At 55.2% G+C, this 25668-nt stretch overlaps 1 protein-coding gene and 1 long non-coding RNA gene across 17 annotated transcripts; one reads left to right on the top strand and one right to left on the bottom strand.

Moving 5' to 3' along the window:
- Positions 1 to 1003: 1003 nt before the first annotated feature.
- Positions 1004 to 13603, top strand: LOC149916702 (uncharacterized). Of its 14 annotated transcripts, none has more exons than XM_090145852.1 (17): positions 1004 to 1615; positions 2083 to 3844; positions 4693 to 4821; positions 6566 to 6789; positions 6931 to 7435; positions 7519 to 7984; positions 8498 to 8559; positions 9114 to 9267; positions 9519 to 9775; positions 10110 to 10180; positions 10534 to 10613; positions 10736 to 10847; positions 11213 to 11336; positions 11910 to 12047; positions 12367 to 12509; positions 12714 to 12839; positions 12949 to 13603. In XM_090145852.1, exons 6-17 carry the CDS (start codon positions 7906 to 7908, stop codon positions 13067 to 13069), a joined length of 1467 nt encoding a protein of 488 aa, XP_090001978.1. In that variant the 5' UTR covers positions 1004 to 1615; positions 2083 to 3844; positions 4693 to 4821; positions 6566 to 6789; positions 6931 to 7435; positions 7519 to 7905; the 3' UTR covers positions 13070 to 13603. The 14 variants fall into 14 exon arrangements, with proteins under 14 accessions (XP_090001978.1, XP_090001981.1, XP_090001982.1 ...); XM_090145855.1 differs by having other exon boundaries at positions 2245 to 3844; XM_090145856.1 differs by having other exon boundaries at positions 2449 to 3844.
- A 4120-nt stretch (positions 13604 to 17723) lies between these two features.
- On the bottom strand, positions 17724 to 24773 carry LOC149916703 (uncharacterized). Of its 3 annotated transcripts, none has more exons than XR_016469035.1 (3): positions 23300 to 24773; positions 21998 to 22073; positions 17724 to 21651 (listed from the first exon to the last, which is right to left on the bottom strand). It is a non-coding gene; the product is annotated as an uncharacterized LOC149916703 (long non-coding RNA). The 3 variants fall into 3 exon arrangements; XR_016469034.1 differs by having other exon boundaries at positions 17724 to 20417; positions 22495 to 24773; XR_016469033.1 differs by having other exon boundaries at positions 22495 to 24773.
- Between the last annotated feature and the right edge of the window lie 895 nt (positions 24774 to 25668).

The raw sequence follows: 25668 nt of genomic DNA on the forward strand, positions 1-25668 counted from the left end.
ACGGATGGAGGAGCTTCGTGCCGGCACCCACAGCACGTGGTCCCCGGGCTGCCGGTGGCACGGCAGGATGCTCCCCTCCCTGTCTCCCATCGCCCCTCAGCTACGCCATCCGCCTATAATCTGCCTAAGGATTCCAAAGACCCTGCAGAGGGCTCCGGTCAGGCCGATCGACGGCTGATGCCAACGGCACGAGGTTCAACACCACCACGCGCCGGGTCCCGCACTTTGGTCACAACGACCCCAGGCATCGCTGCGGGCTTGGGGCAGAGCGGCCGGAAGGCCGCGTGGAGGAAAAGGATCCGGAGCTGCGGGCCGACGCTCGGCTGAACGCGAGCCAGCAGCGCCCTGCGCAGGCGGCCGAGAAGCCGGCCGAGCATCAGCAGCAGCAGCAGCCGCTGATCGCCCCGCGCTCAGCCCCGCCCCGCACAGCGCCGGCCTCGGGCCGGCACCGCGACCGCCGCCTGCAGCGGGACGCCAAGGTGCCCCGGAGCCGCTCGTCTCCAGCGGGTTCCCCACGCCACCGCCGGGCCGCGCCGCCCGCCCGGACGCCCCGCTCCCCCACCTGCCGGCGGCCGCCAGCCCGCGCTCGCCGCTCTCCAGCAAGGCCCGCACGGAGCGGGGCGGGGCGGAGCGGGGCGGGGCGGGCCCGGCCTCGCTGAGGTCCCCCACGTCCCCGCCCTCCTCCCGCAGCCGCAGCCGAGGCCCCGGAAGCGGAGCGGGCGCACGACGGCAGGCATCGCGAGGGCAGCCGGGCTGGGGCCACGGGGACGCGCGCGGTGATGTCGCAATGACGGCGCGCCCGCGGACGGAAAGGACCCCGCGCGGAGCGCCCGCCCCGTTCGGCGCACCGACCAATGGCAGAGCGGAGGAGGCGGGGCCGAGCGCGGGCTCTCCGCCAATGGCGGCTGCGGACGCGGGGCCGCCGCCATGGTGATGCCGATGGCGCCGGCGGGATGGAGGAGCCGCGGGGCTCCGTGCGGGGAAAGCGGAGCTCCGCCGCTCCGCTGCCCCGCCGCCGCCCTCGGGGACGCCGCGCGGTCGGGGGAAGGCGGCGCGGGGGCACCGCCGCCGGCCCCGTCCGTCCCCCGTCAGAATCCGGCTGTCCTCGGAGGGGGAACCGAGCCGTCCTCCGTCGTTGCGGCGAGGCGCTGCCGGGCTGCGAGAAGCGGCGGCTGACCGCGAGAGGCGGGACCCGCCCGGTGTCCGGGAGCGGCTCCTGGCTGAGCCGGGCAGCCCCGGAAGAGAGGGAGCGATCGCGCGGATCGAGGCGCGTTCGAGCCCGGCACGGAGTCCGGCCCAGCGGAGTCCGCTTCTCGCTCGGCTCCAGTCATCGGCAGCGCTGTGCTGAGCTGCTGCCCCGCAGCTGCAGTCTCCAAGCGCCGTTTTCCATCTGATGCCGTGGAGACGGCGCGCCCTCCCTCATTGCAGCGCGTAAAGCCGCCCCCCCGGCGACAGCGCATGCGTGATGGCGTCCCCGTGGCGACAGCGCCTCAGCGCGTGCGCCGCGCCGTCCCCGCTGGGTGACGTCACCAGCCCCGCGACCCGAGGAGGAGGCGGCCGTGCGGAAGTGGGGCGGCGCACCCCGGGGCTCCGAGCGCCGCCTCAGCTTCTACAGGTGGGTGTTCGGGGGGGGCACCGGGGCGGGGCCGGGGTTAAGGGGGCTGGGGGCCACGTGCCGCTCTGCGTTGGCCCCGCGGGGTCTCTGTGGCGCTCGGGGCTTCCGCTCGGCGGGGGCAGCTGCCCTGTGTCTCCCCGCCTCCCCCGCCCCGTGTATTTCACTGCCCTCCTCCCCTCCCCCCGCCACTGGTCGCCCACAGCCTCCCCCGTCGCTCTGTGTGACCCCCGGGGTTGCGCCTCCCCTCCCCTTTTTCCCCCTTCCAGTTCCCCCATTCTGATCACTGTAGTCCTCTTCATCATCATCAAATCATCAAATCACCAAGGTTGGAAAAGACCTTCAAGATCATCCAGTCCAACCATCCACCTACCACCAATATTTCCCCACTAAACCATGTCCCTCAGTACGACATCTAAATGTTTTCTGAACACCTCCTGGGAAGGTGACTCCACCATCTCTTTGGGCAGCCCATTTCAGCATCTAACCACACCTTTGAAGAAGAAATTTTTCCTAATGTCCAATCTGAATCTTCCTGGCACAACTTGAGGCCATAAACACACAACCTGCTGTTAATACTTTTCCTAATGCCCTGACAATACTGAATGAGAAACACATCAACCTCCTGCTAGATATCTCCGAATCAAGTCAGTAGAACAACAGAGAAAGTAGGAGATGCTAACATCTGAGAAAAAATACTGAGAAGGGGAAGTAAAACAAGAAGAAGGCAATGAAGTGGCAGGTGGGTTGTCCCTCCATACCTCTGCTGGTCCTTCACTAAAATTCTTTTCTGAGGGCAGGGCTTTCTTCTCACTGCAATTTCTTGCTTCCTGCAGCCCTTCCCTAAGGCAACAGACACATTCCTGCCAGCTGCATTAATAACTTCCACCTTGTGACACTGAAAACAGTGGGGAACTGTTTAAGAGCATCCTGTCTTGTACAGATACATACAGAAGCAGCAATTACAGTAACAAGAGGAATAATAACGACAAGAAAAAGCACAAGGTGGAAAAAGCCTGTGAAGAAAGTGTGGGCGAAAGCATTTTTTCAGGTTCCTTGCACGAAATATTCCCAAGCAACAGACACTGTGAAGTGGGAGAAATCCAGAACTTCTACAGCATTTTGTCTGAATGCCCTCACAAAGAGAAAGGAGCGGGCTTCAAGACAGGTATCAGGATTTGGCCAATAATAAAACATACCGTTAGTTTTAAATGTGTTCCTTAACCCATTGTGTTACTTTGGCTCTCTCTGAAGGGTTGAAAACTAAGTGCTTTTTTCTCTGCTTGTAATCCATTTCCTGTGGGTTGTTACCACCTATCTGTCTGGCAGGAACTACCCAGTTACCCCGTTGATCAAACCTTACCTTTGGATGTCATCCAAAATTACTTAACAGAAAAGAATCCAACTGGCATATCTACTATGAGGAGAATGAGCAACATTTCCTTGAAGAATTTACTCAAAGTAGGCGTGCGTATTATGTGCCAAGAAAAGAAGGAAATTTGATGCTAGCATCAGTTGATGAACATTAGCATATATTCTTTATATGGTACATGCTGAAGGCAATGCTGGAAAAAAAAATATGAAGAAAAATCATTGTTTTAAGGTCTTCCTGCCTCAATTTAGGGAAAGAAAATGGCAAGTTCTTCAATGGAAAGGCTTTTTTGTTGTTTTGTTTGTTTGTTTGTTTTCCATGAAGAATGGAAGTACTTCAAGAGATGGGGGTTTTGTTGTCAATGTCTAAACAAAACATTTGCATTGAATTCAAAATCTGTATGTTTCAGCGTGTCCAACACAGCCAAAATATTTTGCTTAGAGAAGGCAGGCATGTGTTACTATTTTCAATGCGTTTCATGTTTAAAAAAAAAAAAAAAAGTCAATAATGAAGCATTCACTCTGTTGATCCAGTTCTCACTGAGTCATTAAGGGCAGGGAACAGAAGAGACAGAAGGATATGAGACATCTTTGAACGCAGCGTATACAGCGGACTACTGAGAAATTCAAACCCAAACGTCTAGACTAAGTGGAAAAACTTGAAGGAAAAGAAAATAAAAACAACACACAAAAACACAACTTGGAACGAAGTCAAAAAACCAGGATGAAATGAAACAAACTCCATCTCCCCTCATGGAGATGTTTTGATGCAGTTTGGCAGACCAGCTATATGCTCACTTCCTGCTCCCAGGCCAGCTGTGAAGATTGCTCTCTGAATTCTGGACTCACAGAATCGTTAAGGTAGGAAAAGGCCATGAATATCATCTGGTTCAACCGTAGACCTCTGGAAGGTTTCCTCCCAGACCACCACCCCCTTCCTTCAGGGGACAGGTGCCATGGTTTATTTTAGTGGGCAGCACCTCCTCAACTTAAGTTCCCTTGCCTTCAGTTCTCTTGCCCCTCTGCAAACACAGCAGCATGCCCCTAAAAATAAACAAACAAATAAATAAGTAATCCTGTGGTTTTGACACCTGTCCTCAAATTCCATGTCTGCTTTGACAGAATTACATGTTTTTAGAGGAGTACTTGGCCTGTGATTTTCAGTTAGTTCTGTCAAGCAGTGCACAGACCTTGGTCTCTGTAAAATGGGGCTCTCAGATAGGGTGAGCAAAGCTCACATGAGGGGAAATCACTAAGGGCAGGCTTGTCAGCAGGTTTGAATCTATCCCCTGAACAAAAAGAAGTGAAAAAACAAATTTGGCATCTTGGAGCCCAAACTGGCAGGCCTGATCTGAAATGACATTGCAGTTTTCATTAGCTAGTAGGAGCTGATTTCTTTCCTCCTTATCCAACACGACCTTGAAACATACCTTAAGCTTAAGTAGGTTGTTGTAGTCTTCAGGGGCCTATACTGGCTTTCCACTAATGGAAACTAAGTTTTGAACTCCAGGGGATGAAATGAGGTGAACAAAATTGTCTATCTATCTAGTCACAGCTGTAAGATTTAAGGCATATGAAATAAAAAATGGGGCAAAAGGGACACCAAGAACGAGTTTGAACTTTAAGGTAGTAGAATATGTATAGGGCTGGAGCTGAAGAAGTAGCTTAAATAAGAGTCTTGTTTCTTGTTTTTGGCTTTTGTGGTTCAGCAGGGTGCAAGGATGACAAATATTTAATAGCAGACCACTTCTGCCACAAAGCATGGCCATGGCTACAGAGGCTGGATGATGTCAGAGGATACAGAACAGCAGTCGTGTGATTATCCAGTGCATCACGTGGTAAGTAGGGGAGCTAATATGACTCTGACACCAATTCTTAGTCTACAGGCTTTTGTAGGATGGTATTCCTTAGCAGTATCTTTCACCTGGGGGTAAAGGGAAGGAGACCAAACATCCTCGGACAACCACATGCAATTTCTCACCATCATCAAAAAAGTAACCTGCTGTCAGTCATCTGGCTTGCTCCCTTCTGAGGTTACAACCCTACAACAAAAGCAATTCAACAACAGACCACTCATAAACTCCCGGTCAACAAAAATAGTTCTTTTTTCTATTGCTGGAAGAGCTGCAGCAGTTTCAGTCTCCCGATGAGCTATACCACTGCAGCACTTCTTTGGGCTCGAGTTAGTGGTGCACCACTTTAACTTAGTAGGCTTAATAAAATACAGAAGGTACTTCACCTTTTTACTGAGAGGGAGGGCAGGAGAGGCAAAAATTGCTACTTTTTGCAAACTACCCTCAGTTTGCAGTATCCCAATGCTCTGTATGAAAGCCTAAAACCACAAAGAAAATGACTATATCTTTAAATATTAGCAATGCAATTTCCTTTCTTCTATTCTTGTGAATTCCAACTGCTTTCCTGATGTTTGCACTTACCAAGTAGACAACCCAGTGGTTACTTTCTGTGATCAAACCTGGCAGCTGTGAACTCAAAAGGGCAGGCTGGAACGAAAGCAACACAGCAATGCTGGAGAAAAGAACAGCGTGGCTTCACGTGGTGATGGAGCTTTGTTTCCTATCTCCTCTGAAATTCTGCTCTTTCACATACCCTGCTGTTGTACAGCAAGAGGAAAAAAACAATCAGTGAAAGGGTTGAGTTTGTAGGAGACATGAGCTCCACTTGAAGAGCCATGAGACGTTGGCTGGTATGCTGGTTCAAGGGTATGCTGGTAACTCGTAAACTGAGAAGCCTCCAAGTAAACACTCAGTGTGTCAATAAAAGGCTTGGTGGAGGGCAGAGAAATGTGCTGCTCCTTAAGGCGTGGTGCCCCCATGAACGGATGCACACGGTGTCCATCTCTGCTCTGCATTTAACGCAGGGCCCATGTCCCAGCCCACGTCCCAGCCACGGATCGCGTCCCGACCCATGCCTCGAAGGACTACATCGCAGTGCTCGCCCTATACGCGGGACCAGCTGCTGAGCCCAGATCCCCCAGCGGGGGCAAGGGGCTGCTCAGTAGGGCTGCCCTTTATGCTCTCACCCCCTCGGGCCCCTCCTGCGAGTCTAGGGGGCGCCGAGCTCGAAGGTCGCTCGATGAGGGCCGGGGGTCGCCGGTCCGGTCCGGTCCGGTCCGGGGCAACGGAGAAGGGCCGTCCGCACACCCCGGGAGCTCCCCGACAGCCCGAGCGGCCGCAAACAGGGTTAAGGCCGAGGCGATTTGCGCGTAATCCCCGGCACGGCCCGGGGAAAGGGGCGCGGTGCCGGGTAGGGGCGGTGAAGGGGGAGGGCAGCTCGGCTAGACCCCCGGGAGCCGGGGGAGGGAGCGGAGCCGGTGGGGAGGGAGGACGGGGCCCGGAGGGGGCCGGGGGGAGAAAAGGGAGGAGCGGCAGGGGGTGGAGGGAAGGAAGAGCGGCGTGGGGAAGCGCTACGCGCCCGAGCGGCGGAGGGAGGGAGGGAGAGGAGGAGGCGGCGGTGGAACGCGCTCGGCTCTCTGGGCCGAAGGTGCCCACCCCTCCCCTCTGTGCCTCCCCCGTTTTGACCCCCAGGGTCCACCTGTCTGCCCCCCCCCCCCCCCGGTCCCAGCACCGGATGCCAGCACCGGGACAACCGCCTGTCCCGAAGTCCACACTGTCACTGTAACCATGGAATCTGGGGCCGTACCAACCCGTCTACCTCGAGAGCCCCATCAGCGTCCTACAGCTCCTGGAGCCTGGTGTCGCTGTCACCCTGGCTGTCCATGACTGTCCCAAGCTGTCCCCCCTGCCATGGTGGCACAACTGCAGCGCGGTGCCATCCTCATTGAAGAGGTGATGAGGAGGGGTACAGGGAGGGGGGCTGGGGACAGTTGGGGGACACGTGGGGTGTGACATGGGGTTGGTGGTGTCACCATCGTTGGGTATCACCTTCACTGGATGCCATTGGGTGTCATCGAGTGTCACTGTCTTCAGGTAACACCGTGACACAGGGTGACCTCGATGTGGAACAGCCGTGATGCAGTGTCCCCATCCCTGGCTGTCACTGTTGTTACCGTCATCCGGTGTCGCCATCACTCGTGTGTCACCATCCCTTGGATGACATTATTCCCTGTGCTGTGATCACCACACAGAGGTAGGCACTGGTGGCCCCGCGTTGTCACCGTGCTGTCTCTGAGCCTCTTGCTGTCCTTTGTCACCCCTCCAGGCCTGCCTACAGCCGGACTCAGTGACACTGGAGCCCTCTGGTGCCCATCATTGCCTGCCACGAGGACGGGGACACACACGGTGGTGAACTCTGTGCCACCACCAGAGGAGACCACATGTGACATCAGCGTGGCACAGCCGTGATGCAGTGTCATCATCGTTGTGCGTCGCCAGCAGCTCACCAGCTTCAGCCTGTATGACACGTGGCAAGTTCTCGTGCCATTTGCCGAGTAAACCACGGTGACTGTCAATAATGATATTTCAACCTCGTGAGGTGTGTGTGTGCCTGTGAACGCACAGGTTTTTGTTTATTAAGCAGACGTGAAACAACTTCTCTTACTAAGCCATTAAAGTTAGGCTTGCGTTCTTTCATAACAGAATTCAGTAAGTTAACTGGAACTCCTCCTGGAAGAGGAGATCTCCTCTCCATGCCAGTGACCCAACAGAGCTCCAGGTGACCCGGGCTGATGTCACAGTGCGATGCGCTGCATCACAAGGAGATCTTCCACAGGGCAGCATCAGTGCCAGCACTTCCCTGCAAGGCCTGGGCGCTGCTGCAGCACTGCTCAGGAGCTCTGTCCTTCTGCGGTCAGGAGTCGGCTCAGGGGCAGCAAGGCTGCACTGGGTGACCTTTGTTGACACGTGGAGGAGCAGGGGCACTTTGCGGAGAATTGTTGGTTGGTTGAGGAGCCTTGTTTGTGGAGGGCATCCTTAGTTCTGAGCTGAGGGCTGTCGGCCAGCGACATGGAAGGCTGTTGGACTGTGAGCCTCAGCTCGGAGCTGGTCTACACGTTCCCAACGCTGCTGGAACTCTCTACCAAAGGTAAGGCTTTCCGGACTCCCTTCCCAAGGCATCGCACGGGGCTGTTAGCTGTCCAAAGCCTCAGCTCCTGCTCTCTGTGCTTGGCTGGGCATGGCTGGGGGCTGCTGCAAGAGCCCTGCCCAAGGGTCCAGCTCTTCTGGGGACCACGTGGCAGCCAGGTCCCAATAGTCGAGCTGCCCAGAGCCCCCAGGTTCCTTTAGGCATGCTCAGTCCCCTGTGATAGGGCAGTCCAAGACCAGGTTTCCCTGGGAGAACACACCTACAGGTGTTTCCGTAGGTTCCTGCTCTGGGAGGAAAGGCATCCTGTGTCCCACAGGCTTCCTATGTCCCCGTTTCCCCTCGGGGCCCTGAATAAGGCTGAAATCAGAGCAAAGCCCAGCTCCGCTAGCCATGGCGGTGCTTTTCTGGGGTGTGTGCGTGTGCCTGTATCGATCACTGTCTGTGTGAGGAGCTTGCCAAGCAGTTGTGAAGAGGCTGTCCTGGAGCATGACATGTCTTTTCTTTCCTTTGCAGAGATTGTGGCGGTCTGGGATGCCGTGTCTGATTACATCCTGGAACAGATGAAGCTGGACAAGGTGGGCTGGTATGCTGGTGGCCCTTGCCCTGGAGAGAGGTTCAGTCCCGCCAAGAGTGTGGGCCTCACAGAGCAGTCCCTCCCTGAGCACCACACTGAGCAGCACTCTGAGCCCAAGCCGGGTGCCCAGAGCAGCCTGTTGGCCAACTGGGAGGGAAACCCAAGGCCAGAGCTGCCCTGAGCAAACGTTTGGCACACGCAGGGGCTTTGCTCTGCCCTGTGATCAGAACGGGGAGAGCCAAGGGAGAAATGGGTGGGGGATTTTTTCTGGCCCTATGCCAAGGATGTCCTTGGGAATAAGTCCCAGGCTTAAGCCCTGTGCTGTAAATGCCCGGGCTCTTCTCTAGCCAAAGGATGTTGGGAAATACTATGCGAAGGTGACTGTCTTGCAGGGATCACAGATTTTTCCAAAGCTTTCCGGAGAGCCCCATCTCACCCTGCTGTCCATCAGGAGTGGGGAGGGCGGAGAGCAGTGACCCCATGCTCTTGATGTTTGTGGCTTTTGCCGCCCCTAAAGTACACACTCGTCAGCCTTTCTGTCTTTTCCCCGTGCAGGGAGTCCTGGTTCCGGGGCTTGGGGTCTTTGCTGGGGTCCGAGAGCAATTCCACAGCAAAGAAGAGGCAGTTTCGGTGCTAAGGCCTGTCTTCCAGCTGGACATCGGGGTGCTGTGGCTGCAGGACCTCCAGTCTCCCAACGACATCATCCCTGGTGAGAAGGCAGCAGCCACCTTCCCCTTCCTGTCCCACGTCTGGCTGGGTGTGTTATCCCTGCTCTCTGGAAATGGCCGGGAGCAGCAGAGAATTGTCTGCAAAGCTCGGGGTACAGCGTGAGTTCGTCCCGAAGGAACCACAGCTCAAGAGCTGTTTCTCTGAAAGACCTTTTCTATGGGATTTGGTCACGATCATGTTGCATGGGAATGTGGCTTGCTGTGGCAGTGAGGCTGTGCCTTCTCCTTGCAGACGATGTCAAGATTGAGTCGCTCAACTACCGGCAGCTCTCGCGAGCCTCCGGCGTCCCGCTGAACGTGGTGCTGCGCTGCGTGCGAGAGAGCGTGCTCTTATACTGTCACCTCCTGAGGAACAGGGAGCCCGTCTCATTTGTCTTTAAGAACATCGGCGTTATGACGTGCCAAGACGACTTCCTCCTCATGAGGTTCTTCTGCAGCTGCATTGCAACGCTGGAAAGCAATGCCACCGTCCTTTCTCTGTTCCGCACTGTAAGTTGAGGAGGTTTTGAGGGTGCGCCATCAGATCACTGCTGGCCAGCCTGGATGTGGCAGGCCAGTCCAATGCTTGTCCCCACGGCTTTCTCCACTGGCAAAGAGATTTCCTGGATCTCTGCCCCTGCAGAAAGCCTGGCAGTGCTCTTGCACAGCCTCTCTATTTGGCCATCCTGCTCCTTCAGAGCAGAACAAAGCTCTGATGTTCACGGAAGAGGCTTTGGTGGAGAGCAGCTTTCTCTTGGCATGGGAGCCAGGCTTGCTTCCTGTCAAGAAGAGCCATGAAAAAATGGCCTTGGCAAGCCTCCAGCAGGTCTGTGTCCCTTTGCAGAGATTTTGGACAGAAGATTCTGCTGACTTCGGGCCAGAGACCACCGCCCATGGGATCCGGGTGTTCCCGAGGTGAGCGCATTTCCTCTGCAGCACTTAGCTGGCCAGGAGACAGGCTTATTTCCCACCTCCTCCTCTGAGACGTGCCCTGCTGGGTCTCCGTGCTCGGCATCCAGTCGGGTAGAAATCCTGGAAAGTCTGGCTCCTGGGAATCATGGTTGTGTTACTGGTGCCCAAGCTGTCCCGATTCTCATCAGAGAGAATGGACTGCACGTGCAGAGGAATTTGGGCTACGTGTGCTGGTTTGGCGTGGCCAGGAAGGAAAAGGATGCCACGCTTTGCATAGCACATAGATAAATACTGCCAACCAACTGTGTGGGGTAGGAAGTCATCCTTCTTCAAGGGTTGTCACTCTTTGTTTCCAGGTTTCAGCTCACTGTGGAAAAGAGCAGAGCAGAGGTTGCCGCGGAAAAGAAAGCTGCAGTAGAGCGGAAGATGAGTAGAGGTGAGGGAACGGGTCCCAGCTGTAGGGAGGTGGGCCCTGTCCCGTGCCGGGTGACCGGATCCAGGTTCACGTGCTGTGTCCGTGGGGCTGCTCTGAAGAACTTCTTTCTGTCTTGGTTCCAGGGGGCTCTGCCGGCAGGCTGCTGCAGAGGCGGAAGACACTTCCCCCCTCCATGCTGCTGCAGCGCAAGCCAAGCTCAAGGCAGCAAGACGTGGTGAAGGAGCCTTCTGCCAGGTGAGAGCCTTGGGTGAAAAGAAGAAGGAGATGCGTGTGCTCGTGTAGGAGTAGCCTCCCCTTTGGAGCTGCCAGCTCTCAGCACCCAGAAAGGCTCCTGACACACGTGTCCCAGTGGGAGCCGTTCTCTCCAGGGATGGCAAGCACGCGGCACAATTGCTCAAGGCAGACACACCAGCTTCATGTTCCACCCTGGCCCCCGATCCCTGGGGGAGCTGAATGCTGATCCCCATTGATGGCAGAAGCTCTTCTCCCTTCAGGGGTCTCTCCGCACTGCACCGGAGCCCATCTTTACGGCTGTGGGAGCACGGGGGGAGACCGAGGTGCCCTGGGCTCCTGCAGACTCCTCTTGTGTCTGTTTGCAGCGCGCTCCCGCCATGTGCAGGCAGCTCCCGCAGGACGAAGACAGCGGGACAGAAGGAAGCATCTACTCCTGCCCAGACCAGCACTGCACTCCCTGCCACAGAGGAGTCTAAGAGGGTGCTGCAGGTACCGGCCCTGCCTTGCTACGGGGACTGTGCTGCTTGAGACTGCACAAATGACAGAATGGTAGAATCATAGAGAAGTTTGGGTTGGAAGGGGCCACTCAGACCACCTAGTTCCAATCCCCTGCTGTAGGCAGGGACACCTGTCTCTAGACCAGGTTGCTCTAAGCCTGACCCAGCCTGGCCTTGAGTGCTTCCACAGGGAGGGAAGCAAAAGCCTCTGTGTGTGCAGTGACCTGGAGCACAGCCCTTGGGGTGCCATCATTTCACATTTCTACCCGCTCCTTCAGCTCCTCTTCAGTAGATGGAGGGTGCTGCACACCTTCCCTATCTTTTCTCGCCTCCTGGCCTGCCACCTGCCACAGCACTCTGATTTTGAGCAGGGGCCATGAGAGTGGAATACGACCTCTGAGCCACGTTTGCTACAAGTTGCGGATCCCGTCCTGCCTTTAGGGCCCCTGGTCCTTCAGGGACAAAACAGTGCTGACCGGCTGCCAGAGGCGAGGAGCAGGAGCGTGGAGCTGAAGGAAAGTCCCAGGGGCTGAGGCTGATCCTGTATGCTGCTGTGTCTCTGCAGGAGCTCCGGGAAGTGTCTGCATTGTGGAAAGAAGTAGACCGCACGTGGCCCATGCACCAGCAGCAAGTAGAGCAAGCACGGGCAGAAAGGGCGGCGTGGGAAGGCTGGAGCGTAGGGGCGGACCAGCGTCCACCCCAGGTACTGTCAGGGATCGAGCCTGCTGGCAACAGCCGCCATCCTCAGAGCCAGGCTGCGAGCTCAGCAGGACTGAGGGGGTGGGGAGTGGGACAGGCGCCGTGCAGCATGGCAGGGGCTGGCCTGCTCCTCCTGGGGAGGAGAGCTTGGCACCTCGCAGGGAGAGCCCTGCAGGGAGAAGGGAAGGGCGGCGGGCAGCCGTGGGCTGGCAGGGCCAAGTCTCCTGCTTGCCGGGGCCTGCTGCAGGGCCCTTGACAGAGGGCTTCTGAGAAACAGCCCCGTGCTCCCAGCCACTTTGCTGACAGCGTCTCCTCTTTGGCAGCTGATGGCCAGGCAGAGCATGCGTGCTCCGCATCCTCCAGCCCAGCCCAGGGGACAGCAAGTGGAGAGGAGGTGGAGGAAGGATGTGGATCCTCTGCCGGGAAGTAAAATGGGAACAGCGACCAAGCTGGCACTGCATGCTGAGTAAGTGTGTGCGGGCTCTGCTGGCTGCCTGAGGCACTCGGGCAGCTGTGACCCTGCAGCTCGGGGACAGGCCCGGCCCGGCCAAAAACTCTGGCGGGGTGCAAGGGTGGGGACACGTGGCAGCACGGGGATGCTGGGCTGGGTGAGGGGAGAGGCAGGGGGGCTCAGCAGAGCCCAAGGGATGACTTTCTCCTCCTGCTGCAGCCTCCTTTCCCCACGAGTGGCTCAGGTGCTCCAAAGGTTGGAGCCGCACCTCCATCAGCAAGAGGCTTTTGCCAGCACAGCGGAAAGAAACCGGCAGAAGCTGGAGCTGAAGCGGCAGCTCCCCTGGTGAGCTCCACAGGCAGCAGATCCTGAGAGCCGGGCTGGAGCCCAGCCTGCACTACTTGCCTGCGCTCAGCCCGTAACGCTCCGTGCGCTGTTCTTTTCACCTCTGCAGTGCTCGATGCTCGCGTCGCTCCAGAGGGGAAGGTGCAGCCAACGGTGGTGACCGCGGTGGAGCTCTCGGCAAGGGGGCTGGGAAGCTGTCCAGATTTCCACCTGTGAATGGAAGATCATAGAATCAAAGACTCATTGAATGGCCTAGGTTGAAAAGGGCATTGAAGGTCGTCTAGTTTCAACCCACCTGCTATGTGCGGGGTCGCCGACCACCAGACCGGGCTGCCCAGAGCCATATCCAGCCTGGCCTAGAACGCCTCCAGGGATGGGGCATCCCCCACCTCTCGGCAAGCTGTTCTAGCACGTCACCACCCTCCGCGGGAAGAACTGCTAACATCTAACCAAATTCTGCCCCCCCTTCCACAGTTTAAAACCATTCCCCCTTGTCCTGTCACTATCCAGCCTCGTCAACGGCCGTTCCCCCTCCACTTTATATCCTCCCTTCAAGAATTGGCCACAATGAGGTCTCCCCGGAGCCTTCTCCTCACCAAACTAAGCAAGCCCAGTTCCCTCCACCTTTCTCAATAGGAGAGGTGCTCCAGCCCTCTGATCATCTTAGTGGCCCTCCTCTGGATTCGATCCAAAGCTCTGCGTCTTTCTTGTACTGGGGCCCCAGCCCTGGACGCAGTACTCCCAATAAAAATAAATTGGCCTTATTTCCAGTCGGTCTGCTGGTGTCGTGTCTGTTGCCATCAACTAATGTGATGGAGCCGTGCTTTGAGAGAGGAGTTTGGGTGGCAACAAGAGCTGCTCCCAAGGCCCGGTAGGCCCATGCTCTCCAAGAGCGGATTCCCAGGACGGCAGCCATCTCTGCTGGCCGTGCACACTTCCTGTGCAGAAGAATTGATGTGTCCCCTCGTATCCCCATAGCTCCCTCCCAGCAACAGAAATTCCGTGGGAGAACCGCAGGGGAGCTCTGTGGGGACGAGGAGCAGGCAGGGGCATAGGGAACATGAGGGCTTCTGAAAGGCCTCTCCTTTCCCCAGAGGGCTTGTGAGCACTCCTGCCTGCAGCTGGGAACTGTATTGCCAGGAGCTCTGCAAAGGTGGATTTGCTTGTAACTGTAGGCAGGGAGTTTCAAACCAACACTGCCGTCCACAAGGGGAACATTTACATTCTCTGTCTGACAGCACTGAGACAAAGATTTGAGCTGGCAGTCTGAAGGCCACATTAAGCTTGACTGGAACAGCTGTACAGTGAGAAACCATTTGCCTTTTCACGGGGAACACAGCTGGAAGGGAAATCCAGAACAGGGGAAAGGAAGGCAGATGGTTGCCAGGCAGAGCTCTGAGCACAAGGAGATCTTGGAGTGGATGCTCCTGGAAGAGATGCTCAGACACATGCGAGATGAGGACGCGATCCAAGACAGCCAGCACAGCTTCACCAAGGGCAGATCGTGCCTGAGCCATCTGGTGGCCTTCTACATTGGGAGTGCCGGCACTGGTGGTCCAAGGAGGGGCAACTGATGTCATGCACCTGGGCTTGTGTGATGCCTTTGACATGGTCCCGCCCCATATCCTTATCTCTAATTGGAGAGAGATGGATTTGAGGAGCAGCCTCTCGAGTGGATAGAGAATTGGCTGGATGGTGGAAGCCCGAGGGTTGTTGTCAGTGGCTCCACATCCCGGCGGAGGCCGGTCACCAGCGCTGTCCCCCAGGGGTCCATCTGGGGGCACACTAACACTACTCGATAGCCTAATGGGGTGTGACTGATCAGCCCCGCCCCGCTGCCGGTACTGCTGGCTCTGCCCTCGCCCCGTTGCCGGCTCGTTAACGGGAGCCCCCGCACTTACCGCTCACCGACAGCGATCGCAACCCTCCTTGCGGTGTAGTCCCGCGTACGGGCGGCTTACGGTTTCTCCTCGCTGAAACAGCCCGCCTGATCCTCACAGCCCGACTCCTCCTCTCCGTCTGTGGTGGGCAGCGACGCGAGGCTGCCCTCCCAGAGGCTTCTTCTCGGCGGGGGCGCGGATGCAGAGCCGTTGCCCTGGCGACGTCCCCGCCGCGTCAGCCGCTCTCGCCAGAGCTGCCCGGCCGCTCTGTTGTCTCGGGGATCCTGGGTGAGGGGACCGAGCGAAAACCCCCGTACCTCGCGGTCGGTCGCTGCGGTTCTGGCTGGAACAGCTCCGAAGCAGCGAACCTCGGCGATCGAGGCTTCTTGCGAGGCACAGTCATCGAGGCAGAAGGGAGAAGCGTTCATTTGTGTCCCCGTGCGAAGTTCCGGAGGAGAAACGAGGCTGTTCTCCCCCTGAAGCCGAAACGGAAAGTTTCGGAACTATCGCTCATGGGTTCCTTTTGCTAAACTCACACGTTGGTTCTTAAACCGATGTGCTAATCCCTGCTGCCGAACAGAGCACCCCACATCAATCCCTCCTCTTCCTTTGAGGATTATGGTGTTTGTATGGTTGGAAATATCCAGATAATTGCATAGAGAGACGCTTGGAAGGAGGATCGAGGGGAGTATCTTGATGCCTGCCTGTTGCATCCCATCCTTGGAGCTCTGCCCTCCCCCGAGTTGCTCTCCCACCTCCCCAGGAGATCCCTGAGGGCTCTCCGTCCCCCCACTCTCCCGGTCTTCTTCACCCCCCACTGCCCTTCGAGCCCCACTCAGGCTTCAGGCCCCGTGCCCCCCGTCCCCCACCCAGGGTATTTCACTGCCTTCCCCCCACCTCCACCACGGGTCGCCTACAACCCCTGGAGTCCCTCAGTCTGACCCCTGGGGTTCCACTCCCCCTTGTCCCCACCTCCAATTCCCCCACTCTCATCGATGGAGTCCTCGTCCACCCCTCCCCAGTTGTTCCTCCACCAGTGTCTGCCCCTGTTCCCCATTCTGACCCCCAGGGTCCCATGCCTGGCCCCCTCCCATCCCGTTCCTTCCTCGGTCCCCCACTCTGATCCCTTGTGTCCCCTTTCCCGCCCCCCCCGTACGTCTTCCCATTTTGTCCCGCAGATTCACCCCCCCCCCCAGTCCCCTCTACCTGACCTCAAGAATTCCCTGTCCCCCCAAATACCCCCACTCTAATTCCCCTATTCTGAACCATAGTCTCCTACCATCCCCCAGTCCCCTCAGTTTGCCCCCCTCCTTCCTGACCCCATTTTCTGATCCATAGAGTCCCCTGTACCCCCCATGCCCTCCTTCCTGACCTCTAGAGTCCATTCCCCCATTTTGACCCCCAATATTCCCTAACAGGACCCCCCTTATGTGCCATAGTAGCCCCCCACAACCACCAGCTCTTCCCTCCCTCCTTCCCCCTGGCCCCCTTTCCACTCATGGAAGCTTCATTCTCCTCCCCCCAGTCATCCCCCCACAACCCCCACTCTCTGCCCTAGACCCCCTTTACAGAATCACAGAATCACAGAATCACAGAATGGCCAGGGTTGGAAGGGACTTCAAGGATCACAAATCTCCAACCCCCCTGCCACATGCAGGGCCACCAATCTCCCTGTTTAATGCTAGGCCAGGCTGCCCAGGGCCCCATCCAATCTGGCCTTGAACACCTCCAGGGATGGACAGGGCATCCACAACCTCTCTGGGCAGCTGTTCCAGCACCTGTAAAGAATTTCCCCAACGTCCAACCTAAATCTCCCCTCCCTCAACTTCAAACTATTTCCCCTCGTCCTGCAGTCATCAACCCTTTCAAAGAGTTGATTCCCCTCCTGTTTGTAGGCTCCTTTTCGGTACTGAAATGCTGCAATGAGGTCACTCCTCAGCCTTTTCTCCAGGATGAACAAGCCCAACTCCCTCAGCCTGTTTTCATAGGGGAGGTGCTCCAGTCCCCTGATCATCTTCGTGGCCCTCCTCTGGACCCTCTCCAACAGCTCCCTGTCTTTCTTGTACTGGGGGCTCCAGACCTGGACACAGTATTCCAGATGGGGCCTCACAAGAGGGGAACAACCAAGAACAATCACCTCCCTGTCCCTGCTGGCCACCCCTCTTCTGATGGAGCCCAGGATACCATTTGCCTTCCGAGCCACAAGGGCACACTGCTGGCTCATGTTAATTCATCCATCAAGACCCCCAGGTCCTTCTCCACAGGGCTGCTCTCAAGGACCGCTCCTTCCAGTCTGTAGGGATGCCTGGGATTCCTCCGACCCAAGTGCAAAACTCTGCACTTTGCCGTGTTGAACCTCATCAGGTTCACCCAGGCCCACCTTTCTAGCCTCTCGAGGTCCCTCTGAATGGCATCCCTTCCTTCAACCGTGTCAACCGCACCACTCAGCTTGGTGTCGTCAGCAAACTTGCTGAGGGTGCACTCGATTCCGTCATCGATGTCATTGATAAAGATGTTAAAGAGCACCGGTCCCAAGACAGACCCCTGGGGGAAGCCACTCATTACCAGCCTCACCTGGACATGGAGGCATTGATGACCACCTTCTGTCTGTGGCCTTTCAACCACTTTCTTATCCATCGAGTGGTCCACCCATCAAATCCACATCCCTCCAGTTTGGAGAGAAGGATGTGGTGGGGGACCATGTCAAAGGCCTTGCTCAAGTCCAGGTAAATGACATCGGTCGCCTTTCCCTTGTCCACCGATGCCGTCACTCCATCATAAAAGGCCACCAGATTGGTCAAGCATGACCTTCCTCTGGTGAAGCCGTGCTGGCTGTCACGGATCACACGCCCTTTCCTCATGTGATCAAGCATGTCATCCAGGATGATCTGTTCCATGATCTTCCCAGGCACAGAGGTGAGAATTCACTGGCCTGTAGTTCCCAGAGTCCTCCAATTTTTTTTTTAAATATTTTATTTTTTTTAATTATTTCTTTTACACCCTATAGAAGCTCCCCACAACTCCCCAGTTTTTCCCTTCCATCCCTCCCTCCATCACCAGAACCCCTTTCCACCCCACAGCAGTCCCACTCACTCACACCTTCCCCCCCTAGATTCCACACAACCCCCCTTTCCAGTCCAAAAAAGTCCCACTGACCCCTTTCTCACCCCACCCACACCCTCCTTTATCCCCTCTTATCCCCCCTTGGAATCATGCAGAAGGATCTGCATGAGACATCCTAGAGAGGTTTGGGGGCTCCAGGGGGCTCTTCTGGACTCAACCAGAAGAGTCTGGAGATATCCCAGAGGGACCTTGGGATGTCCAGGGAGTCCCCGGGTTGGTCCTGTGGCACCATGGAAGGATCTGGAAGTTCCCACTATGGGCCCAAGAGCTCTGAGGAGTCCCTGGGCTGATCTGGAAATGGCCCAGCAGGGTCTGGTAGGGTCCAGGGAGTTCTCATGTGGGTCTGAGTGGTCCTGGAGTCATCCAGAAGGGTCTGGGGATGTCCCAGAGGAGTCCTGGGGTGTCCAGTGGGTGCTCATGCGAATCTGGGGGGTCTGGCCATCCGTCTCATCATCTGCTGTAACATGACCACAGCACTTTCATCAGTGGTTTGGACTCACAGCGACAAGACGCACTTTGTCAACTGTGTCACCAAGGAATCATAAGAATTGGAATCGTTGGAACTGGTTAATATGGACTGCTGTTTATACTTCTAAAGAACCCATCCTTGTTCAGTGTATTAATTTTAGTTTAGCTAATTTTAGGATTGTTTTTGAACCATGCTTCTTTTTCTCTTAATAGCAAAGGGGGAGATGTGGGATAAAGAAAGTCATTATCTTGCTAATGAGTAAAGAAACTTAGCAGTAACTTGAGCCAGACGTAAACACACACGAGGCTCCTGCTTCCTACATGTAAGTTGCTGTTGCACGGGTATAAAAGGTTGTAAGCATCTTCAGTAAAGGTCCTTCATCCTTCCTTCTGCACCAGCAAGGGAGTCTGAGCCTCTCTCTCCGCACCAGCAAGGGAGCTCGGAGTCCTCTTGCCAACAAAGAGGAGAGAAGAGGAGAGAAGGAGAGGAGAGAAAAGATTGAGCAGAACAAAGGAAAAAGGGAAGAGAGGAGCTTGTAAGGGGGAGAAGAGTGATGAACAAGAGGGGAGAAGAAAGAGGGCAGAACAGAAGAGAGGATACAGGTAAGAAGAGCAGATCTAAAAAGATCCTTTTTCAGAGCAGGACACCATCACTCTGATCAGAGTGCTGTCGTCTGTTCCCAGGCCCTAGAAAGGAAAGCAGCCCCGTGCAGCTAACACAGAACGTGCTGGAGAATCACCCACAGACACAAAGGTGTCAGTGCCCAGTCTTGTGCAGGAGCTGCTCGTAATTACAGCAATTTTGCATTAATGGAGCGATCCATTAGCAGCAGCTTGCTCCTGAGTATGACTACTACCCTGATGTGCAGAAAAGCCTGATGTTTCCTAGAAAAGCCAGTTTCCTGACTGGCTGCAGCTTCCATCTCACGATTGCCATGATGCTGCTGACTCGAGCATGAAAATGCAAGAAGGAAGCAAGCAATCTTACTCCATGTTTACCTTCATGGAATCACACAGTATTTCAGCAAAGCACGCAGGCTTTTTTCGCATGCATTTTACTCTAAGGAGAGACAAGAACAAGAGAATTACGGTCAGTAAAAGCAGGAGGTTTTCCACAAAGCTGCAGCACTTTCTTGGTGCAGGTGTTTCTTCTGTCAAGATGCACCTCCAGGTTAACAAACAGCAGCTGCAGTGCAGGCATCCAGTCAGTGATGTGCTGTGAGCTGACGTCTCTGTGCCTGGTGCACAGCAGTATTTGCACGAAGGCTTTCATGCCTCCTGGGAGCAAACCTCTGCTGCCAAAGCACCCTATGACCAAGCACACTGTACCATAAAGCACAAGATAGCTTTCTCACCTGACTGGGTCTGTAAAGCATAGAATCATACAATGGTTTGGGTTGGAGGGGACCCCTAAGATCATCTAATTCCAACCCCCTGTAATAGGCAGGGACACCTCCCTCTACACCAGGGTGCTCCAAGTCCCACCTAGCCTGGCTTTGTGCCCATAAACAAAGACAAACCATGTCTGCCATGTTAACAGCCACTCGAGGAAAGACACAGCACCTCTCATCATTACATCACTTTGTAGACAACGTTTTAAAGCAGAGCACTCACGCACAGCCAGCAACGCATGTTCCAGGTCTCCTGACACCTCAGATTTAATGCTGTCTGTTATGTCCTTGTCAGCAATGCCTCACTACCATCAAAAACTAAGGGGAAGAGTCCATGGCAGAAAGTCAGAGAGTTAACACGGAGTTTACTAGATCAATCTATGCCTGTGACAGGGGGCAGTAGGCCCCTGCCCCCCACACCCCCCGGCCCCACAAAATGGGAAGGAAGGAAGGGAGATTAAAAAAAACAGCGGCAAGGAGGAAAACTTATTTTACTATGATATCGGAATGCAAGATAACACAATATAACACAATCTAATTGAAATTGAGACTAATAAATCAAATAAGATAGGAGAGAGAGTTCCTGAGACCGAGTCAAACCTGGAAAGCTTGGAACGGCTGGGAAAGCACCTCCAGCACCCACTGCCAGGCAGTAAGAGCCCGCCCCACCCGGAAGGGTCAGATCCATGACTTCTGTAATGTATAGGGACAGGTACCTGGAATTGGAGCATTAACACTTTAATTCCAGCACACTACATGATGTTTCGATGCAGAATACTGAAAACCAAAAAACATAAAACCATGACAGATTCAAAAGAACGCTTTGCAACAACAAGCTCCTTATATACTGCACAAACGTTCTATCATTCCTGCAGCACTCTCAGCTAAATCCAGACCGTCCCTCAGAAATATTTCATTTTCATTGCTAGCAGTCTTCTAATTGGCCTACCACAGCTATTACCATTTTCAAGACCTGCTACTTTGTGCTGCCAATCAAATTTCTTAGCTCCTCTCCCCCCTGCCCCAGTGGCAGTCACACTTCACTCTGTCAGGGACACAAGGACCCTTTGAAACATGGAAGATGTGTCAGATGCCATCCTCAAGGGAGCAGCCAGATTCTAGCAAGAACACACACACAGCATCCGTTAGGAGCAGGGCCACCACCTGGGTGCTGCCCACATTTTCTAGCCATAATGTAGCTAAGTACAGAACCATGCCCACGGCTCTCAGCATCACTGCAGCACTCCAGCCATCATCATTAGCAGGACAAGGCCTGGCCTTTCACACTACTTATGAAGCTTGTAGTTCTCATTAATGTGACGAATCTCTTCATTGGTGCAAGAAGCCAGAATTTCAATCAGGCAACCTTCATCTTTCCTGCTCCCTAGGGAATTGCCATGGCAAGATTTAAGATACCAGCAACTGCTTGTGACGTGCAACCAGGTTTCTTTAAGAGTTAGTAATAAATAAGAAAACATACATAACAAAGCAATAAATCCTTGGACAGAACTTAAGCAATACAGAAGGAAGATTTCCAAACCCTCACAGCACTCCTTAGTTCGTGCACATCATACATGGTGGTGGGAGTCATCCCAATGATCACCCTCTCAAAATTCCCACTCAGCTCTGACTTCAAGTCATCAATCAAACCCTAGAAGGCCAAGAGGACAGAAGGAACTGAGCTGTTCACCACTTCTCTTCAGGCTCCAACCTTCCTTGCATCAACAACTGCTCTGAACTGAACAAGAACAAAACAACCCTGGTCAGGTAAAGTCTCTGCTGACCTTTCTCTTACGGAGATTAGGTCATTTCTCACTTTTCACCTAAGTGACACAACCACGTTCACACATCTCTGAAGACCACCTACCCTGCCAATAGTGCTCAGAACTTGCTGACACTGGGAAACGTTTAGTTTGGTCAAGACACCAATGATGGCATCTTCATCTGTGCCTGAAACCAACAAATGGAAGCCAGTCAGGCTGCTTGCACAAGAATCAGAAGAGCCCTCTGCTCTTGTGCCACCTCCAGTACCCTACACAGACGGTTCTCAACAGCCCCAGGACTACAGCTATGCGCACAAAGCTGCCAGGACCCACACCACCAGAGCAGTTGCATTTTGGGACATGAAGGGCAGTTCTGTTTCCACTTTTCAATGATTTTTAGGACAGTTGTGCAGTGTGTTTAGGACAGTGGAGCATTGCAAGCAGCTATGCTTCCCTCTAACAGATCACCAGAGCAGCCATTCCCAGCACTGGGGAAAAAATAAAAGTTGACCTGTGGAGGGAGATCAACTTACCAAAGCCCTTCATGACCTTCCTGAGCGCCTGCGCTTCTTGCTCAGCGCTGAAAACTGAGGCCCGCTTGATTGTTGCCTAAGGTCACAAGGAAAGGATTTAGTAAAGGCAGACTTGCACACATAAGAGTTGAACTGAAAACAAACAAACAAAGAAACAAACAAACATAAAAGAGGTGAACACAGATAGTAAAACTCCACCCACACAAGTGATGTTGTATCAGGCTTCTGTCTCACGCAGCAGTCTGCTCTAGTGGGACTTCCCAGGCACATCAGAAAGAAGCCACAGGGGCACAACTACATGGAGAACATATCTCCACATTGCTGCCCATGGAGTACCTGGTTTCCAGTGAAATAAAAGCTGGGCCACCTGGCACTTGTGTTCAGGCCCACCAGGCCTTCTTCCTAGCAGTTCTCCATGTCAATCATAAAGCAGCGTGCTCCCATCATAGCCCTAGTCCTGACCTGTAGCAGTAAGGACCATTATTCTGCACCATTACCTTTGCTCTGCTCGGCACTGGTGAGGCTGCACCTGGAGAACAGTGTCCAGGTCTGGGCTCCCAGTACAAGAGACAGATGGACATGCTGGAAAGAGTCCAATGGAGGGCTACCAGGATGGTGAAAGGACTGGAACACCTCTTCTATGACAAGAGGCTGAGAGAGAGGGAGCTGCCCAGCCTGGAGAAGAGCAGCTCAGGGGGATCCCACCCACGGCCATCAATCCCTGCAGGGAGGGGCAGAGAGGACGGAGCCAGGCTGCATCCAGTGGAGCCCAGTGCCAGGACCAGAGGTTGCCACCAAACATCAGGAGCACTCCCGCACTGTAAGTGCTGCAGCACTGGCACAGGCACCCACAGAGGCCGGACACCCCTCACAGCGGGGGCAGTCAGCCGCGCCTGCCGCCGAGCCACGCAGCCCGAGTACGCCCGGAACGGGCCGGGTCCGCCCAGCACCGACCGACTCGGTCGCTCCACGGCGGCGGCGGCGGCTCGGGTAGGACGGAAGGACGGCCCGGCCCCGGCGGGCACCGGCCCACACGGTCGCGCCGTGGCAGCGGCCGTACTGCGCACGGTCTGTCCGGCTCCGAGCGGCTCGGCCGCTCCGCAGCGGCGTGGAGAGCGAGCAGCTCTGAGCGAGCCTCCGCTGTCGCGTGGGAGAAGGCGAGGGAGAGCGAGCCGCGGCGAGAGCCGGCGCCCGCGGCGGAACCACCGGGCCAAGACGACTTCCTCCGCACGGGACTCTGAGCCGCGGAACGACTGGCAGCTTTGATCGAGCCTCTGCTGTCGCACCGTGCGGCGCCGTTACCTGCAGCACTCACGTTCCTCTGTTGCATGGAGTGCTGTGCTGGTCTGAGCAGAAGTAGGTGCTTTCTTCTGTCCCGCTTTCTTCGTCCTGCGGGAGCTGCCTGCTCATGCTGGGAGCGTGCTGCAAACAGACACGTGGAGTCTGCAGGACCCCGTGCACCTCGGTCTCCCCCTGTGCTCCCACAGATGTAATGACGGGCTCCGGTGCAGTGTGGAGAGACTCCTGAAGGGTGAAGAGAAGAATTTCTGCCATGAATAGGGATCAGCATTCGGCTCCCCATCACTCCGGGAGGCAAGCATGGGGAAAGACATTTGGCTAGCCTGCCACATCCAGGCTGGCCAGTGGTGATTTGATTGCACACCCTCAAAACCTCAACTTAGTGTGGGACAGTGCAATGACTCTGGTATTGCCCTCCAGTGCTGCACTGCAGCTTTAGAAGAACCTCGTGAGGAGGAAGTCATCTTGGCACGTCATAACGCCGAGAAGGGTTCGTTGTTCCTCGGGAGATGACAGTACAGGAGCATGCACTCTTGCATGCAGCGCTGTACCATGTGCAGTGGGATGCCGGAGGCTCGCGAGAGCTGATGGTAGTTCAGCGACTCAGTCTTGACATCGTCTGCCAGGAGAAGGCACAGCCTCACTGCCACAGCAAGCCACATTCCCATGCAACATGATTGTGACCAAATCCCATAGAAAAGGTCCTTCAGAGAAACAGCTCTTCCTCATTCCTCCTGGAGGAACTCACACTGTACCCTGAGCTTTGCAGACAATTCTCCGCTGCTCTCTGCCGTTTCCAAAGAGCAGGGATAACACACCCGGCCGGACGTGTGGTGGAAAGGGGAAGGTGGCTGCTGCCTTCTCACCAGGGATGATGTCTTTGGGGGACTGGAGGTCCTGCAGCCACAGCACCCCGATGTCCAGCTGGAAGACGGGCCTTAGCACCGAAACTGCCTCTTCTTTGCTGTGGAATTGCTCTCGGACTTTCCTCCCGAACGGCTGCACGTGGGCCCCCCTGCTGGATCCAGACCCAGACCTAAGATGCAATGACCACTTAAAAATAGTGGAAGCTGGTTTTCTCTTTACAACCATCTCCTTTCCTCGGGGCTGAGCTCTGGGCCCGAGGCACGTTCTCCTGCTGCCCTCTCCTCCTCCCCACTCCCAGCTCTGCTCTTCACACCATCCCACCCACACCTCAACTCTTCGTGCCTAAACGGGAGGCTGATGTGCAGGCCATGGCTGCCTGCGTGCAGCTGGGCTTCCCAGGGCAAACAGCAACCCTCAGTACAGCCCAAGGCTGAAAAAGCCATCAGGAAAGAGGCGAGCTCAAGGGGCTGAGTGCAGGGACACCTTTCTTCCTCCCGGGCTGCTTCTCCTCCTTTGTGCTTTTGCTAGCAGTCCTTGGAGAGCAAGGGGATGCTCACAGCCTATTGCTAGCAGTTACAGTTGGGCTGAAAAGCCACCCATTGGGAAGACCAACAAGGAAATGGGGGAAAACCAGCAGAATTTCAGGGGAGAGCCAACCGGTTCATCGCCCCACAATTGCCAGCCCAAGCAAGGGACCTTTTGACCAGCTACGGAAACAGGCAGCACAATTTTTAAAAAGTTGATTTCGTTTTTATTCAATACAAAAGGATTTGGGTTGTATTTCTCAACACAGCCCAAAATGAAACCCCAGTATCCAGGATTTCTGCTTAGCAGTGAGTCATTCAGCCTCCAGTCAGACACAAGGAGAAGCCTGACATCACCTCTTCTCTCTCCAGGCCCGGCTAGCTGTATATAGGAATAAACGGAAAGGCATAAGAATGAGAGAGAAGCGTAGTGCAGAATGCATGGACACAAGGAGAAGACAAGAACCGCTCCTTTGCGATGTGCGCAGAAGAAGCCGCTCGTCCGAGAAAAGCATCCGGCTGAAGTCGCTCTTTCTCGGCATGCGAGAGAGACGAGACCGCTGCTGAAGGCACACAGCGGCATTCGGGGAGAACCGCGATTTCTCGGCCAGCAACTGCAAACTCTCCGAAGCGGTTAACAGAGAGTGGCGCCGTCCACCCACGAGAGCGAAATAGCGAAATTGCTATGCCGAGAACGTGCGATTTCAGAATACTGCATTGCCTGAAAACAGGGGGTTTTTTCTCCGCAGGAAAGAATCCACATCTCTCGACTTTCTGTAACGTCCTCTCTGAAAGCACAACGTGTGTCGCTCCTGGAACTTCTAGCTGCCTTATTAGAGGGGCTTTTCCCTTCCACTCTGTTCGTCACAGAATGCTGAAGTGTAGCATCGGAAAAACAGAGAAAAACGAAATGTCCCTAGGAATAAACGGAAAGGCATAAGAATGAGAGAGAAGCGTAGTGCAGAATGCATGGACACAAGG

The sequence above is a fragment of the Phasianus colchicus genome, chromosome 9, assembly GCF_987193195.1.
Source record: "Phasianus colchicus chromosome 9, bPhaCol1.hap1.1, whole genome shotgun sequence".
NCBI classification, from domain to species: Eukaryota; Metazoa; Chordata; class Aves; order Galliformes; family Phasianidae; genus Phasianus; species Phasianus colchicus.

Bases quoted from the DNA above. Each gene is read 5' to 3' on its own strand.
- LOC149916702 (XM_090145848.1), top strand. From the start codon at position 8,308: ATGTCCCCGTTTCCCCTCGGGGCCCTGAATAAGGCTGAAATCAGAGCA. The intron at 10,614-10,735 runs GTGAGGGAACGG...TCTTGGTTCCAG, and splicing joins AGAGCGGAAGATGAGTAGAG to GGGGCTCTGCCGGCAGGCTG. The intron at 12,840-12,948 runs GTGAGCTCCACA...TCACCTCTGCAG, and splicing joins CTGAAGCGGCAGCTCCCCTG to TGCTCGATGCTCGCGTCGCT.